General features: G+C 43.5%; 1 protein-coding gene across 1 annotated transcript in view; it reads right to left on the bottom strand.

Moving 5' to 3' along the window:
- The window catches only part of LOC147898475 (zinc finger CCCH domain protein), a 104,122-nt gene extending 86,092 nt beyond the window's left edge, over window positions 1–18,030 (bottom strand). Inside the window, exon 1 of the mRNA XM_087378894.1 lies at window positions 16,467–18,030. Coding sequence (XP_087235020.1) covers window positions 16,467–17,794 — 1,328 coding nt within the window. The 5' untranslated portion in view covers window positions 17,795–18,030. The remainder of the gene's footprint in view (window positions 1–16,466) is intronic.
- Between the last annotated feature and the right edge of the window lie 1,000 nt (window positions 18,031–19,030).

Below are 19,030 nucleotides of genomic sequence, written 5' to 3'. Positions count from 1 at the left end.
CCTCGCGACCCGAACTGCTCTATTGTGGCTTGTGACTTTAGGATCTAGGAACGGACCCCTGAAGCTCGTGCCTAGCGCGTCCCTGGACTAGGGCTCACAACGGGGTCACGGCGTATGACAAATGGATCAAACTGTGTGTCACCATGCTCCCTAGTGTAGGGGGTGCATGTGACATTACCTCTTGCTTAAATTCTCGATGATGACAGCTGCTGAGGGACTGAGTGAATCTACGAAGCCTGACCACCAAATGCTGCTCGAAACTTGACTGTCCTCCCAAAGAACTAAGGAATAACAGTCTGGCATTGGGACTGATCTGGTATCGCTCCAAAAGGCTGAGGAACGAATGCTCTATTATGATAACACCTAACAACCGGTACTGCCGTGAAGACTGGAAGCCGAACTGCTGAGGCCACTACTATGAACTCCTAATCCTCGGGTGGTATGGAGGACTCATTGCAAAGTGGACTCACTGCAAGGTACACCCCATGAGTTAACACAAGATGTGAAAGCCATTTCTTGTGGATCCCAATGCAAGTAACAAAAGCGCAGGGGGAGTTTTGAAGCAAAGCCATGGTGTCATAGCCTTTATGGGTAGGAAGGTCACTGATAACAGCAGGTACCTTACTCATGATGAAGAAAAGTTGGCAATCATTCATGCAATCAAGAAATGATGCCAGAACTTGCATTAGGACAGTAAATGTAACAGAGGGTTACTTTTTACTTAGGCTAAACTTAGGCTAAAAGTTAGTAGAAAGGCCTTTATTGGCTTGTAAGTGTTTTTTTCTTTTTTTAAGGGATACCATAAGTTGCCATGTGGCATCCTAGGAGGTAATCCCAAAAGCAATACTGCTTTGTACTGCCCTGGGCCATACCTATATAAGGGCTCTAGTTGTGCTTGGCAATTCAATTCATGACTTGTACTTCATTACTGAAATAGAAATTACAGCAAGAGTTCAATACTCAGCTGAATTCTAAAAAGGATTGATTTCCTCCTGTCCTTGTGCAGCCCCTCACAAGTCTCTGTTGTAGGTCCACCCCATGACCTTCCACTCCTACCTTTTTCCTAAAACATAAGGTACTTCACTACTTTAACTTTCCTGCAAATTCTACTAAACTTAGTAGTGTTTACTGTTAGTTAGGAGCAGTCCTGTTGCATTGGTATCAGAGCACTTTTCATGGGATTTTGTGGGAAATTCTTTGTCCAATTACTTTGAAATTTGGAGCATCTACTCTTGAGCCTAGGGCCTACCCCTGTGCAAAAATTCAGCTCCAGAAGTGCTCGCTGTTGTAAGCTGTAACGTGGCAGGCTCTGGGAAACCCTGATTTTCGAAGTGCACCAGATTTTGGGGCTTTTTGCATCAATGGAAAGCCCTTGATCTCCCAATCGTCCCTATGTGCTGGAACCGAAATTACTAAGGTTTGACCCCATATTGCACTCGAATTCCAGTCGTAGGTGGAATGGACAGCCAGTCAACGATCTACTAATTGAATGCACCAAACCTTGTCATAGTTAGCTTGTTCTGGTCGCCATAGCCTCTAGGTGCTGCTCCTAAACGTTCGTGGAGATATGAGCTCAAATGGAGGAGCTATGAGCAAATTCGACTAGCTGGAATAGAAGAAATGCTATGGAAATTCAGATTTGTAACTCCATTTTGGGTCAGCTTTAGTGCATATGGTCGCTCAGCTCCATAAAGTTTGATAGTAATCTGGTTTTTTGTTACTGAGAATTTCGAAAATTCAGTGCAACAGCTAGCGCAAAATTGCTATTTGCCAAAGGTTCTAGCAATTTCTAGCCATCCAGGTGTAATGTTGTGAGATTCTACTCCTGATTGGCCCTTTGGTTCAGTCTTAGCATAAGGATCGCCTAAACAAGTGGGAAATTTCAAGTTTTCTCTCAGAAATTTGACCTGTGAAATTAGGGCAAAACTAGCATTTGGGGCTTTTGGTACTGGTTTTTTATTAGGGCATAAGACAGTGCATTTACTCTAGATTCTACTGATCAAGCTAGTAAGCAGCCAATGAGTATCCTTGATTCTATCTCAGAGAAGGAAGCAATTGATAATCAGGCTGAAGTTTCTGAGCCCAATGATCCTCATGTTGGCAATATTCAAGGGGATTTGGCAGCAACTCCTCAAGTAAAAACATCCCTTAACCAAGAGCAGATTATAAGAGTTGTATGGACCCAATGCTACAGGTATTCAAGGAGTTAACCAATGAGATCAAGACCAATAATCAAAAGATTGACCAAAGGATGCAGAACATGTCTGCCACTTTTAATTAAAGGTTTGACCAGTTCAAGAGAAACCAAATTTATGATGGGAAGAGACATGTGGATCCCCAATTTGATGGAGAATCAGGTTCAGATGATGATAATGATGATCATATACATGTAACTGAACCGGTTGGTTTTATGGCTTCTGCCCGAAGGACCTACCACTCTAGTGGAATTACAGGTCATATGGATAAGAATTCAGCACATGGTAAGACTCCTAATAATAATAGTTCAGCAGCTGAAGAGTTGGGTCAAAAATTCCATGAATATAAGTTGCTACCAGCAGACCTTAGGGCAGCAATGACATACAAACAGTTAAATCTATTGAACCAAAAGGACCTATTCATCAAGACAAAGATATGAAAGACAAGATCATACTTCCTAAGTTCAAAGGTAATTCTACCTCTCCTGAGGAATTGGGGAATGGCTCAGCAAGATGGATGACTACTTCCTTCTATATCCAAAGGGTGATCAAGGTAAAATCAGATTTGTTGTTCTTCATTTGGAAGATTATGCCCACTCTTGGTGGAGGCATCTACAGCAAGAAGGGTTAACTTTTAATGCTTGGGATGAATTCAAGGCTGAAATGCTTAAAACTTTTATATCTCCTTTTACTAGGGATCAATATATTTGTAAGTGGTATGATCTTACTCAGAAAGGATCAGTGAAAAATTATATCAAACAGTTTTGGAAATTGGCTCTGTTTGTTCATCGTATTGATGAAAGAGTTAGAATGCTCAAGTTCATCCATGGTTTGCACCCCAGTATTGCTTCAGATGTTGCAGCTCAAAAGCCCAATTCTCTTAAAGAGGCCATGCAGTTGGCAAAGCTTTATGAACCCAAATACAATGGGAAGGAGAAGACTTTGGATATTGGTCACTTTGGGACTAAGCCTATGGTCAAAGGGGTTTCCAATGATGAAAGCAAACTTCCTGCACCTGCTACAACTTCTTCTATTTCTAGGTTCCCCACAGTGTATGGCAGTGGCATGGGACAACCTAAGGCTTACAAGGCTACAGATGTAAAGTCATCCTTTAAACCCACTCCAAAGGATGATCTGGGTGATAAAAGAAACAAGTTGGTTAAGCAATTATCTCAAGCAATTATTGATGACACGAAGAAGAAGAATTTGTGCTACCTTTGTGGTGAGAAGTGGACCCCTGAACATTGGAATGTGTGCAAAGCAAAAACAGGAGCAAAGTTGAGCTTGATTCTAGAGATTGATGAGGATTTATCTCCTAATACTTCTGCAGCAGAATCTGAATTTCATGAATATCAAGACTGTGTGAATGAAGGCCTTGATGATGATGAGGATCATAGTTCCAAAAAAGGGACCACCTTTCCCTTCGATCCAGGTGGGTTATCCATGTTTGACACCATGCTTATGGATGATAATTTACCAAGGTGCTCAAATAGATCTAGACAATGGAACATTGAAGTTGTTGAAGGTTATGAGGATGAGATCAGAAATTCTGATGGAAATGATGCTATTGATGATGATGAAGTGTATTGGGATACACAATCAGTTGTGTATAGCATATCTCCTGATGTTTTTATGGGCTGCAAGGGCTCTCAAACCCTTAGGTTCAAAGGAACAATCAATAACAGACCAGTCCACATTTTGGTTGACAGTGGGAGCACTCATAACTTCATTAATGCAAAGATACTTCAAACAGTGCGGTTATGCCCATCCACTTTGGATCATGGGATCAAAGTTGAGGTGGCTAATGGTCAGCATTCCCATAGTAAGCAATATTGTCTGGCTGCTCAAGTGCAACTTTCTCAAGACTATACTTTTCATGGAGATCTATTTGTCTTGGAAATGGGACCTATTGACATTGTCCTTGGTTGTGAATGGTTGAGAACCTTGGGAGAATCTCTATGGACTTTAACAGGCTGTATATGAGGTTTATGCATGAAGGTAAGCGCATCACTTTGATGGGTCACCAATCTCCTAAATTGTCCTTAATTTCTACAAGAAGAATAGCCAGAGACCTCAAAAGTGTTTGTGGAGTCTATGCTATTCAGTTGACCAAGTCTCAAGAGGGTAATGGGTTGTGGGTGGAGGATAAAGACATGCAGTCCCTATTACAGCAATACTCTGATGTATATGCTGATCTTCCCAACCATCTCCCTCCCATGAGAGATGTGGATCATGCAATTGTGTTGGAGCCAGGATCTAAGCCAATCAACAAAGCTCCATACAGACTTTCTAGAGCTGAAAGGGAAGAGGTGGCAAGGCAAATAAAGGAACTCCTTGACAAGGAATTTATTACACACAGTCAGTCACCCTTTGCCTCTCCTGTGTTATTGGTTAAGAAGAAGGATGGCTCATTTAGAATGCGTATTGATTACAAGGATTTGAACAAAATGACAGTTAAGAATAGGTTTCCTATCCCTAGAATTGATGATCTACTGGATGAGCTTAGAGGGGCAAAGTACTTCACAAAGATTGACTTAAGGTCAAGCTATCATCAAATAAGGATGAAGGAGGGAGATGAACATAAAACTGCATTCAGGACAGAACGTGGGCTTTATCAATTCAAAGTGATGGCATTTGGTCTAACCAATGCACCTGCAACTTTCCAGGCCGTAATAAAAAAGGTATTGCAGTCTTTCCTCTATAAATTTGTGTTGGTATTCTTTGATGATATACTGATCTACAGCAAAACGAAAGAAGAGCATTTATTGCATGTCCAGTAAGAATTGGAAGTATTGAGGACACACCAGTTGTATGCCAAATCAAGTAAATGCACTTTCATGGCTGAAGAAGTGGAATATTTGGGCCATATTGCCAGCAGTAGTGGCATTAAGGTGGATCCCAGCAAGGTAAAGTGTGTAAAGGATTGGCCTATACCTCAGAATATCACCCAGCTGAGAGGGTTCCTATAAAGAAAATACTTGGAGACAAATGAAAACAATACTGAAGACTAATAATGGCTGAAGAAGAAATATATATCACAAACGGAACTCAGTACAGGAGAAGATATGAGAGAGAAGCTCTGGAGGAAGCAAACATCAATCCTCTAGGGAAGACAACTGTAGTGGACTTCTGCACTAGCTCCACAAGTTGGAACTGAACCAAATCTGAGACAGCAAACTGATGCAAGAGTTGCTGCAGATTTGGAATAGAAAGAACATAATCTGGAGCAGAAGTTGGGGGCAGATCTGGAGCAGAAGTTGGGGCAGATCTGGAGCAGAAGTTGGGGAGAGCAGATCTGGAGCAGAAAGAAGCGCAGAAGAGGAGGCAGCAGAGAAGGCAGCCAGGAGGCAGAAATTGAGGCAGCAGAGGAGGCAGCCAGGAGGCAGAAGTGGAGGCAGCAGCGGAGGCAGCCAGGGGGCAGAAGAGGCTCAGGGTGTGCAGGTACCTCTGAAGCTTGAAGTGATGAAGAATAGCTAGCCCCCCCCCCTTTAAATAGGAAGGGGCTAGTCAGTCAACCAGCTGGTCGGCCAGCTGGTTGACCCAGATCTGACCGACCTGGTCAGATATTGACCGACCAGGTCAATCTGGTCGGCCAGCAAGGAGCCTTTTTTATTTTTGACCTCCGAACCGGGGCTCTTTGACAAGTCTTTGGTTGTGGATTTTGCCTCCGATCCGGGGCTCTTTGACAGGGCTTTGGTTGTGGAATTTTGTCCTGACAGAGAGTCACCTGTGGTGTTTTTACCTTTAAGTGATCGGACCTTTGCGCCAGTTTGAACTTTGATTATCCTGTCCTCTAGAATTGGAGATTGCCTGGCTTAACACCCCCTCTCAATGTCCAATGTAGACAGGAGAAGCAAAGAGGTGTTCCATGAGTGATCTATCTTCTTCATCAGCCTTTTTTTTTTTTTTTTTTTTTTAAATAAAAGGGTTTTCATTTAGATGAAGATGCCTACAAAGTAGGTTTTCATCTTCACTAAATGCCCAGATGATGGTACAAAAAAGTACTTGAAGGAGTGCCCTCGCAAGGGATTTGTTCACTTCCTTAAGTACACAAAAAAAACTGCTAAGAAGAAGGAGGCGGTATACCAATCCCCAACCATGGGCCGAGATGCTCAAGAGTAGGGCGATTAACCGGCTTGGTAAGAATATCAGCATGATTATCGGCAGCTGGAACATAGATCAATCAAATAGTACCTAATTCCACTTGCTCGCGAGTAAAATGAAAGTGAACACCGACATGTTTGGTGCGGTTGGAAAAAATGGGATTGCCGGCGAGAGCGATGGCACTTTTGTTGTCGACGTAGAGCATCGTTAGTTCAGTACAAGGAAAGTGTAGCTCTGCCAGAAACTATCGGAGATATATGGCCTCTGTGGTACAATCATACAAGGCCCGGTATTCAGCCTCAGTAGAAGAGCCAGCAACAGTTTCTTGTTTACGGCTAGACCAAGAAACAGGTGCCGAGCCAAACGAGAAAATATAGCCGCCATGAGAACGACGATTGTCCGGGTCGCCAGCCCAGTCGGAATCAGTGTATCCCTGTAGTGTTAGTCCTGGTCTGAAATGTAAACCATAAGAGTAAGTACCACGTATGAACCGCAAGATACGAATACATGCATGCCAATGAGTGAGCTTGGGTTCATTAAAATACTGACTGAGAATGGAAACGGAGTAAGCAAGATCCGGACGAGTGTGAAGGAGCCAGAGGAGTTTGCCAACAACCTGACGATAGAGATGTTCATCAAAGGGAGGAGACTCCAAGTCTTTTGAGAGCTTTACTATGGGATCTAAGGGAGTGGCAGCGAGCTTAGGCTCATGGGGAATGATCTGATCAAGGAGTTGAAGAGCATATTTTTGTTGAGAAACAAAAATACCACCAGAATGTTGAACAGCTTCCATGCCTAAGAAATAGGAGAGAAGACCGAGATCAGTCATTTCAAAAGTGGTGTTGAGTTGAGTTTTAATGAATTGAAGTGTAGTGGGAGTAGAGCCTAAAAGCAAAAGATCATCTACGTAGAGTAAAATAAAGCAGACCCCCTCTGACGATTGATGGATATATAAATTTGGATCAAAAGGAGTAGAATGAAAACCATTAGTTTTGAGGAAGGTGTCTATCCTGTGGAACCATGATCGAGGTGCTTGTTTAAGCCCATAAAGAGCTTTGCGGAGAGGGAATACCTTATTTTCATGGCCAGGAGGAGAAAAACCAAGTGGGGGAGTCACAAAGACTTCTTCATCAAGGTAGCCATTGAGAAAGGCACTCTTGACATCCATCTGATAGATAGACCACAGGTGATGAGCAGCTAGGGCGAGAAGAAGACGAAAGGAAGTTAATCGAGCAGTAGGGGCAAAGGTTTCCTCATAATCGATACCATGTTTTTGGCGAGATCCTTGCACTACTAAGCAAGCTTTGTACTTGTCCAGTGTTCCATCGGCTTTGAGTTTTGTTCGGAAGATCCACTTGGTTCCGATGACCTTTTTGTAAGTGGGTCGATTGACCAAGATCCAGGTCTGATTGCGATCAATACTCTCAAGCTCCTGTTCCATGGCACGATGTTCAGAATGTATGATATAGGCCGTGGTAAAAAAGGAGGCGGTGGTAGTAGAAGAAGTTGTTCGAGTAGAGCGGCGAGGACCGGAAGGAGGAAGTTCTACGGGAATAATCCCGGAATCCTTCATAGTTTGGCGATACCAGCGTGGCAGCGGGTCGTGAGGAGGAGCAATGGGTGGCAAGAGAGAGGTTTCGGGAGCAGAGGAAGAAATTTCGCGTGGAGAATTGTCGGAGGGAACAGGAGTAGATACGTCATCAGGAGAGAGAATAGAGGAATTTTTTAAAACTTCTCTTTCATCGAAGACCACATCTCGGCGAACCAAAACTTTGTTTGTGCGAGGATCAAATAATCGATAAGCTTTGGCTTTTGCTGAGTAGTCAACTAGAAGAAAAAGTTCAGCACGAGGTTCGAGTTTACCGCGAGTATCATTGGGAGTATGAGTGTACGCGCGGCATCCAAAGATGCGAATACCATAGAAGGCCTCAAAAGGCGTCATGTTCGGGATGGGCTGAGTAGGGCAGCGATTAAGGATATAGACAGAAGTATTCACAGCTTCTGGCCAGAGACGTTCCGGCAACTCGGCTGCAAAAAGCATGGAACGGGCCATGTTCATGACTGTGCGTTGTCTCCGTTCGACACGAGCATTTTGGGAAGGCGAATTTGGAGATGTAAGATGGCGTTGGATACCATGCTCGTGAAGGAATTGAGTGAATTCATGGGAAATGAATTCACCACCATTATCACTACATGCAATCCCAATAGACTTTCCCGTTTGGTTCATAACCAAGCGAGCCCAAGTAGCAAAGAAAGAAAAAGTGTTGGATTTCTCTTTCATGAAAAACACCCATTGATATCGAGAGTAATCATCCACAATTAAGAAGAAATATTGTGAACCATTGAGGGAAGGAACAGGAGATTTGCCACTAATATCGAGGTGAATTAGACGCAATATCTCACTGGCTCGAGAAGAGGAATGAGAAGGAAAAGGAGTTCGGCTTTGTTTGCCTAATTGGTAGGGACGACAAATATCTTTGGCTCGCGATAATTTAGGTAGGCCATCAACTAGATGATCCCGAGACATTTCATATAAAGAGTCATAGGACAAATGTCCCAGACGATAATGCCATAATCGTTCTGTGTCAGTTGGATCTTTCAGGGTAGCAATACCATAAAGCCGATGAAACTCAGAACCGCTATGGGAGGGAGTCGCAAGAAATTGAGTTATGAAGTACAGACCATTAGGTTGGGCGTCGCCTCGAGCTAGAAGGAGTCCCGAGGTCTCATCTATGATGTCAACATGCATCTTTGTAAATAGCACTGTGCGACCAAGAAGGCAAAGTTGATGAACGGAAAGAAGATTGACCCCTAATTGGGGGACATAAAACACTTGATCCAATTGAGCAAGATTGGGGCCTTTGTCAGTATCAAAAGTTATTGAACCAACACCATGAATAGTAGCAACAGAGTTATTGCCACAACGGACTCCCCCTGTTGCCGGTTGGCGAGAAATGAAGAGATCATGATGAGGAGTCATATGATGAGTGGCTCCACTATCCACAATCCAAGAAGATTTAGAGCCACATGGAAGAGTATGAAAAGCTGACCCAGATAAGGAAGGGGAGGAGTCAAGCTCGGTGATATGGATCAAGGCTTGAGAAGTGAAGTCTAGAGAATCTCCAGTGGACCAGTCAGACAGACCTTCAAGAGTTATAAAAGGAGAAGATGGAGTGAAAGGATTAGTAACATGGCCCTGGGGTCTCCAAAGACCAGTGTTCGGAGGAGGAGGACCACTCCTAGGACGCCAACGAGGTGGCTGAGGAGTCGTGGTAGGGGGCTGTGGAGTCCAACGGGGTGGTTGAGGAGTCGTGGTAGGGGGCTGAGGAAGAAGGCCTTTGGCTTTGGAGCGACATTCATCGTCAATATGCCCAACTCTCTGGCAATGCTGACAAAACCTATTCTTTTTGGGAAGGGTGTGCCAGGCGGGTTTACTACTAGAGGAGTTATTGGAGTTAGGAGTAGGAGAGGACTTCCCAGAGCTGGGTTAATCTTTTTGAATCCCGGAGAGAAGAGCCCCTCTGAAGCAGGAATGCTATGTTTTTTGTGGACCTGAGAGTAAAGACGAGCATAACGCAAAAGTTGACATTCGAACTCATAAAAAGTAGGAAGAGAAGGTTGAGAAATGATTTATTGCATAAAAATGAAATACTTGGGTGGAAGTTTGTTTAAAAAGAAAGTAACTTGGTCATCCTCGGATTTGGGAGGACCAGTTGTGGCAAATTCAGCAACTAACCGCCGGTAATCTACTAGTTTAACCTTGAGATCATCGTCAGCAAGGATCTGGAATTGTTGGAGATCATGGTCAAGATTGATGCGACGAGTACGATCTCGAGCTGCATAGCGGTCAGTGAGATGTGCCCATCACTCAGAGGCAAGATCAAAATGCTGTAATTGAGAGTGAAATTCAGGTAAAAGACCTTGCATGATTTCGACAATGGCAATGGCATTACGATGTCGCCACGAGCGAACTGCCTAAGGAGGATAAACATGAGGATCAGGTGGCGATTCAGTACCTTGAACGAGTTCCCATAGGTCTTGAGAATCAAGCACATGGCGCATGAGATTTGACCATGTGGTATAATTAGACCCGTTAAAACGAGTCATATCAGTGAAAGCATGTTTGGCTGTTGCAGAGACAGGGTGAGGGGAAAAGGAGGCAGAAGAGAATTTAGAACAGGAGCAGAGTGAGAAGAAGGGAGAGGCGGCACCACTGGAGGAATAAAAGAATTTGGAAAAGGTCCTGAGGGGGAGGGATGAATATGAGAGGCGGGATATGACATGAGAGGTGAAAAAGAGGCAATGGGAGAGATAGAGGGAAATAAACTATAGGAATCCAGTGGCATGGGAGAAGGAGGAGGATGAGAAGCCACTGAAGGAAAGATGGCAGCGGAAGATATGAGAGGGATGGGAGGGAGGGAAGAATGTGAACCGAAAGCAAACTCGTTGTCAGACGCATTTCTCCTTTCTCGTCTGCGCATGTTCACATGCATGTATGGATCTGTGTCCTCGTGATTACTCGTTCCTATGCCTTGCATAACAGATGGAGTTGCACTAAGGGAATAGGGCAACATACCTTGCACTGATTCTTGTGGGATAGGCACTGTCGAATAACCCAATGTTCTCATGCCGGCCTGTCCTCTTTCGTCAGGGTATACTTGTTCTTCGTCGGCACCGAACTTGAGATGTTGCTCAGCTTCTTCTGAGTTGAAAAGAGGTCCTTGTTGACGTATCGGAGAGAACCATGGAGAGGTAGAGGCACGAGGTGTGCGGGTACCCGCTTCAAGTTCCTTCCATTTCTGGAATTCAGCAAATTCTTTAAAGAGTTTGGAGAGGTATTCATCACCTTCAATCCTTGCAGACTCTCTCTCGACATATGACGAAGGTGATGGTTGAATAGAGGTCGATTCAGGCTGAGATCGCTTCGGGGAAGAGGGAGAAGACATCTTCAGGTGATGATTTATCTTCCAAGCTTTCCAGATCAAGGCTCAGGTGTCGATTGGCAAACCTGGCTCTGATACCATATAAAGAAAATACTTGGAGACAAATAAAAACAATACTGAAGACTAATAATGGCTGAAGAAGAAATATATATCACAAACGGAACTCAATACAGGAGAAGATATGAGAGAGAAGCTCTAGAGGAAGCAAACGTCAATCCTCCAGGGAAGACAACTGTAGTGGACTTATGCACTAGCTCCACAAGTTGGAACTGAACCAAATCTGAGACAGCAAACTGATGCAAGAGTTGCTGCAGATTTGGAATAGAAAGAACATAATCTGGAGCAGAAGTTGGGGGCAGATTTGGAGCAGAAGTTGGGGCAGATCTGGAGCAGAAGTTGGGGCAGATCTGGAGCAGAAGTTGGGGGCAGATCTGGAGCAGAAGTTGGGGCAGATCTGAAGCAGAAAGGAGGGCAGATCTGTAGCAGAAAGGAGGACAGATCTGGGGTAGAAAGAAGAGCAGATCTGGAGCAGAAAGAAGCGCAGAAGAGGAGGCAGCAGAGGAGGCAGCCAGGAGGCAGAAATTGAGGCAGCAGAGGAGGCAGCCAGGAGGCAGAAGTGGAGGCAGCAGCGGAGGCAGCCAGGGGGCAGAAGAGGCTCAGGGTGTGCAGGTACCTCTGAAGCTTGAAGTGATGAAGAATAGCTAGGCCCCCCCCCCCTTTAAATAGGAAGGGGCTAGTCGGTCAACCAGCTGGTCGGCCAGCTGGTTGACCCAGATCTGACCGACCTGGTCAGATATTGACCGACCAGGTCAATCTGGTCGGCCAGATCTGGTCGGCCAGCAAGGAGCCTTTTTTATTTTTGACCTCCGAACCGGGGCTCTTTGACAAGGCTTTGGTTGTGGATTTTGCCTCCGATCCGGGGCTCTTTGACAGGGCTTTGGTTGTGGAATTTTGTCCTGACGGAGAGTCACTTGTGGTGTTTTTACTTGTAAGTGATCGGACCTTTGCGCCAGTTTGACCTTTGATTATCCTGTCCTCTAGAATTGGAGATTGCCTGGCTTAACAGTTCCTTGGTCTAGCATCATTTTATAGAAGGTTTATAAGGAATTTTGCCAAATTGGCAGCTCCTCTCACTGATCTTCTCAAAAAGAATGCTTTCCAATGGTCTGACAGTGCCAGTAACAGCTTTGAAGCATTAAAGGAGACATTAACTTCAGCACCTATCTTGGTATGTCCTGATTTCTCTCAACCTTTTATAATTGAGGCTGATGCTAGTGGAAGGGGCATTGGAGCTATCCTAAAGCAGAATCATGGAGTTATTGCCTTTGAAAGTCGGAAATTGGATGACAAGGAGTCAAGTTTCCACATTTATGACCAAGAGATGTTGGCAATACTTCATGCAATCAAAAAGTGGCACCACTTCATTTATGGCAGCCATTTCAAGGTCAAGACTGATCATAAGACTCTCAGATATTTTCTATCTCAGTCTTCTCTATCTCCCAAGCAAAGGAGATGGCTATCCATTGTGCAAAACTATGACTTTGACATAGATTACAAGATGGGCAAATAAAATATTGTGGCAGATTCTCTTTCCAGGATATGGGCTTGTACTTTATCATCTATTACTGGGGTTTATAAAGATTGGATCCATGGCATTCAAGAAGAGTATCTCAATGATCCTCAAGCAGCTACTATGTTCCAAGACTTGCAAGATCCTGACTGTCAGCAATATCCCAATTTCAAGTTGCACAATGGGCTCTTGTGGTATAATGATAGAATATTTCTTACTGAAAATTCCTCCTATAAGCTGCTAATCTTGCAGGAGTTTCACTCATCTCCTATGGCTGGGCATATAGGCCTCAACAAGACGTATGATAAGGTAAAACAGAGATTTTACTGGAAGGGGCTTTGGAAGGATGTTCTTGCTTAAGTTCAAAGCTGTAAGCCCTGTCAACAAAACAGGGAGTTGAATTTGAGGCCAGCTGGTCTACTACAACCTCTACCTATACCTCAAGATAAATGGACACATATCAGCATGGACCTTATTACAAGTGATCTCTAAGGGTTGGAACAGTATCTTTGTGGTTGTTGATAGACTTACTAAAGCTGCCCACTTCATTCTTACTAAGACCCAATTTACAGCTTCCAAGGTGGCTAAGCAATTCATGGAGAATGTGTTTAAATTACATGGACTTCCTCAGGAGATTGTGAGTGATCGTGATGCTAAGTTCATGGGGCATTTTTGGCAAGAGCTTTTCAGTTCCGTGAACACTTCTTACCCCAAGTACAGCAGATCACCCTCAAACTGATGGGCAAACAAAGAGGGTTAACCGTTGGTTGGAAGAACCTAAGGATTTTCACAGTAGAGTATTCTTGACTTGTGCTAATTTGGGGGGGCCATAATACGAGTCCTGGAAATGTGTTGCTGGTCTTCGGCCTCTACATAGTCTCCTCCATTGGCTCCCTAAAAAAGTTTAATGCAACCAGTTGAAATACTAAGTTGTACAAATTTCCTCTTGTTCAACAAGGCTCATAACCACTCAGCAATGGTTGGGGGAGAAATATGGAAGAGTATTAGTTGTGGAAGGGGGAGCATAGGGGAGCGGGGGAAGAACTGGGCAAATGGTTTGAGCAGCTTGGTAATCCTCGAGGGTAGGATTAGCAAGGGAAGGGAAGAAGCTAGGTGTGAGGGGTTCATAAGTTTGTGACTATTGGGTTAGTTAAAAATGGTCATTTTTGTTGAGACCCAAGCATCGTAGGATCAATGGTTGCATCTAGCTGAATTTTGTTATAATATCACCAAGCATACTTCAATTGGTATGAGCCCTTTTGAAGCCATGTTTGGCTGTAAAGTTCATGTCCCATCAACCATTATTGATCAAGCATTAACAAGCCAGCAAGCCAAGGATGATTTGGCTCACATGACTGCTCTATTACAGCAATATTACAGCAATGTAAAGATAATATGGTAAGGGCCCAAGCAAGGATGAAGGATTATGCTGATGAGCATAGGAGAGATCTTCATTTTGAAGAAGGGGATTATGTATTTCTCAGATTACATAAGTCTAGGCATGCTTCTTTGAAAGGTAATACCAATGTTAAACTTGCTCATAGGTATTATGGACCTTACAAGGTTTTGAGGAAAGTTGGGGAAGTGGCTTATGAGTTGGAGCTTCCACCATCCTCTAGAATTCACAAAGTATTCCATGTATCACTACTCAAGACGTATTTGGGGCCCAAGGAGCAAGTTATGGAAGAGCTACCTCCTATGGATGAAGAGGGCCAAATTGAGTATATTCCTAAGAAGATCCTTGGATTTAGAGATCATGTGTTCAAGTCCTACCTGGAATCTCTTATCAAATGGAGAGGTCTACCTGATGAGGAGTCTTCTTGGCAGCCATCTACAATTGTGGAGCAATATCCTCAATTGCTTAGCGGATGGCCAAAATTGAGTCTTTATGAGCAGATTTGATTTTATCTTGCTATATGGCATATATGTACATGCTCAGCCAGCATTCACTATCCTTTCTCAGATCAGCATGTCTCTCATTGGATTATATGATCAGATCTGTTATATTGGACAGCATAGCTCTTCCACCCGATTGCTTGATTTCTTGGGAATATTATATGATCCATTTACAGATCAGCATGCCTACAGGGAGGTATTTGACTGAGAAACTTCATTGTTCAGCTGATATGACCAGAATTGAGCTGTTCAGGTTTACAAGGAGCATTGTATGTCCAGGTTACAGCCTTTTCAAATTTGAGGACAAATTTCTATTTGAGGAGGGAGGATTGTAACAGAGGGTTACTTTTTACTTAGGCTAAACTTAGGCTAAAAGTTAGTAGAAAGGCCTTTATTGGCTTGTAAGTGTTTTTCTCTTTTTAGAAGGCATACCATAAGTTGCCACGTGGCATCCTAGGAGGTAATCCCATTGGAAATTGGATTGCTCAAGATTGATGGTGGGAATGCACTTGAAGGTGGTGGTGCCATCTGGTGCTACCAAGGATGGGGACCTATGTACTAGGAGGACTTGGATGAGCAAGACCCACTGGTTAAAAGACCAAGTCTTAGGAATTGAATTTGACACTATATTATTTTGGAGGTCTTTGACAAGGGAGCCTACATTGGGAGCATTCATTTCTTTTCCATATGTCCAATGCACCTTTGGCTTTGTTTTCTTCCTCAAATGCAATAAACTAGAAATCATCTTCATATGGATGCTATATTCGAACTCAAATAGTTCCAAAAGCTCTGGTGCTTCCTTAACATTCCAAGGATCTTTAAACCTCACGTGTAAGGCCTTCAACCCTAGGTTTAATTGCTATAATTTCCTTCTAACCATGACACCCGTGAGGTATTTTAAAGCTTCCCCAAGTGTAAGGACTCCAAGATGAAATTGTCATCTTCAACTAGGCGTGGGCAAGATGCATTCCATCATAAAGAATCTTGCCTCATCATCCATGGGATATAATCTAAAAATATCTAAATATGTGGTCTGTCAAAATATCTTTTAAGTGTCTACCACACACCTATCCAACTAGGCCCCTACCATAATGTAAGAAAGACAAGTTATCCTTGACCTCAAATGGGAGGCCCACATAGCCTAGTGGTTGATTTGACAAGGAAACATCAATTTCCCACCCAGCATACAAACTTATGTGCATATTGGTGGGCATATGGCATCTAGAGTTTGTACAAGGATATGATTTCAAAAAAAGGAAAAAGATTAGCATAGTCGCCGATGCTTTACCAAGGATATGGGAATGCAGAAGCCACGTTGCTACTAAAGTTTATAGGGATTGGATTCATGACATCCAAGTGGAGTACCTTGAAGACCCTGAGACAGCCTTGATACTTCAAGGTTTGCAGGATCCTCATTGGGACAAGCATCCATCTTTCACCTTGAGGAATGGTTTGTTGTGGTACATGGACAGAATTTATTCGGTTCCCCATTCTTCATTCTGACTGCTTATTGAGTGATGCAAAACAATTATATTAGGCAACAGTCGAACAGCCTCTAAAGGTAAGATACTGGATACGGTAGGAGGTAAATACGGACGTCCTTTTGCAAAATCCAATTAAAAATCTAGAGCCTAAAATATCAAAAAGATACATGGGACAGCTGATGAACATCGTATGTATGGACAGGTTGTATCACATATTACACCAAGTAAACAACCAGAAAATGGTTATTCCATACATAAAGTTGAGAAAGCTTACCCATCCACGTCCTTTGGGAGGAAACGAGAGCGCCCATCTCTATTAACCACTTGAGAATGGCCCCTTGGTCGAAGCATCCTTTTTCGCTGCTGGAAACCATAGTTCACAAATGTCTCCTTTTCCCTTTCCCCGATCCCCTCTTCTGGACTCACATCCTCAGGTTCTTTTTCTTGATCTCTGGTCCTCTTCTCTGATCTTTCAATCTCTATTTTCTTGTCCCGATCTCTTTCCTTTTTCCTCTCTCTCTCTTCTCCCTTCCAATTTTCTAACTCTTTTGATGGCTTTCTGTCAAGTTCTGGCTGTTCAGGAAGAATGCTTCCCTCGGATCCTTCCTTTCTTGCTCCCTCAAAATCGTCCATTTCTTTCTTTACAATGTCAAGCTCTTCTTTTTCTGATCTATCCCTCCTGCTGTGATCTCTTTTGTCCCGCTCTTTGTCCCTTCCTCTTTCTTTCTTCTCCTTTTCTCTCTCCCACCTCTCTCTTCCTGTTGTTTCCCTCTCTTCCCGTTCTGTCTCCTTTCTCTCTGCTGAATTCATGTGTAATCGCCATGCCGGCTGCTTCTCTTCTCTATCTCTTTGTCTGTCATCTTTTTCTCTAATTTTTTCATCCTTTTTTTTCCTTTCCCTCTCTTTCTCCTTTTCTACCCTTTTCAAGTCAATTTTGTTCTCTCCTACTGTTTCTTCAGGATCCCTGAGTTCTCCATCCTCCTCGAGGGAATTCCTTCTGCCTATTCGCTTGCTCCAATTAGTCTCCTTGTAGTCTCCCATTTGTTGGGATGAGACCCGATAATCAAAAGAGCCCAATTCTCTGGCGTCCTTCCAGGACTCTTCCGCGTGCTCAGACCGTTGATCTCGTTTTGGATATTTCCAATTGTTATATTCCATTGATGGAATAAAATCGGAAAACTCCCTTGCTACATCAATAGACCTATCCTTCCCAACTTCCTTCTCTCCTTTCTCGTCAAAGTCTCTGTAAACTCCTTTCTCTCTGTTGAAGTCCAATTTTGCTGAACCCGCTTCTCGAGAATCCTTCAGCTCCGGCAATTCTCCTTTAACGTCCAATCCAAAGGACACTTCGGATGGCGGATCCTCCACTCCAGAGGTTTTTTGAGGTTCCCCGGGTCTTATTGCAAAATCAAGTCGAGGAAGTTTCGGAGGCCTAAAGTCAGTTGCGCTGTCTGCCATGGGTACAACATCCGCCACGCTTTGAGATCTTTGATCCCCGGACGCAGTACCAGAATTCATCTCCTCATGCTGCCTCACTGAAGCTCCAACATTGCCGGATATATTGCACAAATCCTCGTGCATCCTTTTGCCTGCGCCGCTCATATTCTCTCCTTGCGTGTATGAATTCTTCTGCTAAGATGATCACTCTGAATTTGAATCATAAAGCGTCTATGGGGGGGGGCTCAAACTCGAAAAGCGAAGCAAGACCTCAAAAAGTAGAGAATTAACAAGGGGCCAAGATACTGAGAAGACATTTTGCAAACCAGATTTCGAGAAGGTGCAGCTATGGCGATCCGAGCTTGAGCAACAGCAGCAGGGAAGGCATTAAAAGTAGACGAAAATTGGTTTGTTTGTGAAGGTCCTTAGTACCAGTCTCCTTCTTAACTGGTACTGAAAGTGTTTTTTTATTATTTATTTTTCTTTTTTACTCCACTTTTTGTTGGCCTGCCTATTCCTGCCCTTGCCCAAGTCTTCTTGAAGACAAACGCTTCTCTGTAAGTTTTTCCACCATTCGACGATTGTGTGTTTTTGCACTCGATTAGGCGAATTTTTCGGCACTTGCAGTCCATAGGGTTCAACCCGGTGTTCACAGAAAACATTTTCTCAACATATCACAAACTTGGGGTTTCAAATTTTATAGAGGACATGCCCCGTGGTGTTTGCATCTGGATCATAAAGGGAACATGCATATCGGTGCCAAACATCTGGGTCAATGGTGGGGATAAGTGACCTCCCCTCCGTTAGGAAACCCCATCCAGTGGTCAAGTACCCTCCTCGAAAAGATCTAACGATCTCATCCATCCTAAGAAAGGCTCTCCTAGTAGGAGGATGCCTGCTTGCCTAGAGAACTCCGTGATGTCATCATGGATCATCTCATATAGACTGTGTCCCTCTACGATGACCTCTCATGAAAAGGAAGACATGGAGAGAGAGAGAGAGAGAGAGAGAGAGAGAGAGAGAGAGAGAGAAGGGGGGGGGAGGAGAGGGAGAAACTGCAATGGAATCTCTGAAGAAATTCTATGTGTAAAAGCCTTGGCACAATTCTCTAATTAAGTTTTTTCAAAGTGTGAGAGGCTGTGTATACTACTCTAATTAAGTTTTTGGGTCATGGTTTGCTTAGGTGTAGCCATATTTGGTGAGTTTGGGACCATTTTCTGTACATAGGAATCTTGCTTGATCCATAACTTATGCATTGTTCAATGGAATTCAATAAACTTTGTCTTCAAGTTATAGTACACATTCTAACCTTGAGCAAGAGACCAAAAACATATGGAATAAATATTTCAAATGAGATCGTTAAAGCATTAAAATTGCTTTGTTGCAGGTGAAGCATGTATC

Source organism: Dipteris shenzhenensis, chromosome 9 (assembly GCF_047967505.1).
Source record: "Dipteris shenzhenensis isolate YYH24624 ecotype China chromosome 9, Dip_SZ_1.0, whole genome shotgun sequence".
Taxonomy (NCBI): domain Eukaryota; kingdom Viridiplantae; phylum Streptophyta; class Polypodiopsida; order Gleicheniales; family Dipteridaceae; genus Dipteris; species Dipteris shenzhenensis.
The sequence above is the reverse complement of the archived record's forward strand: the minus strand, read 5'-3'. Positions and strand labels throughout refer to the sequence as shown.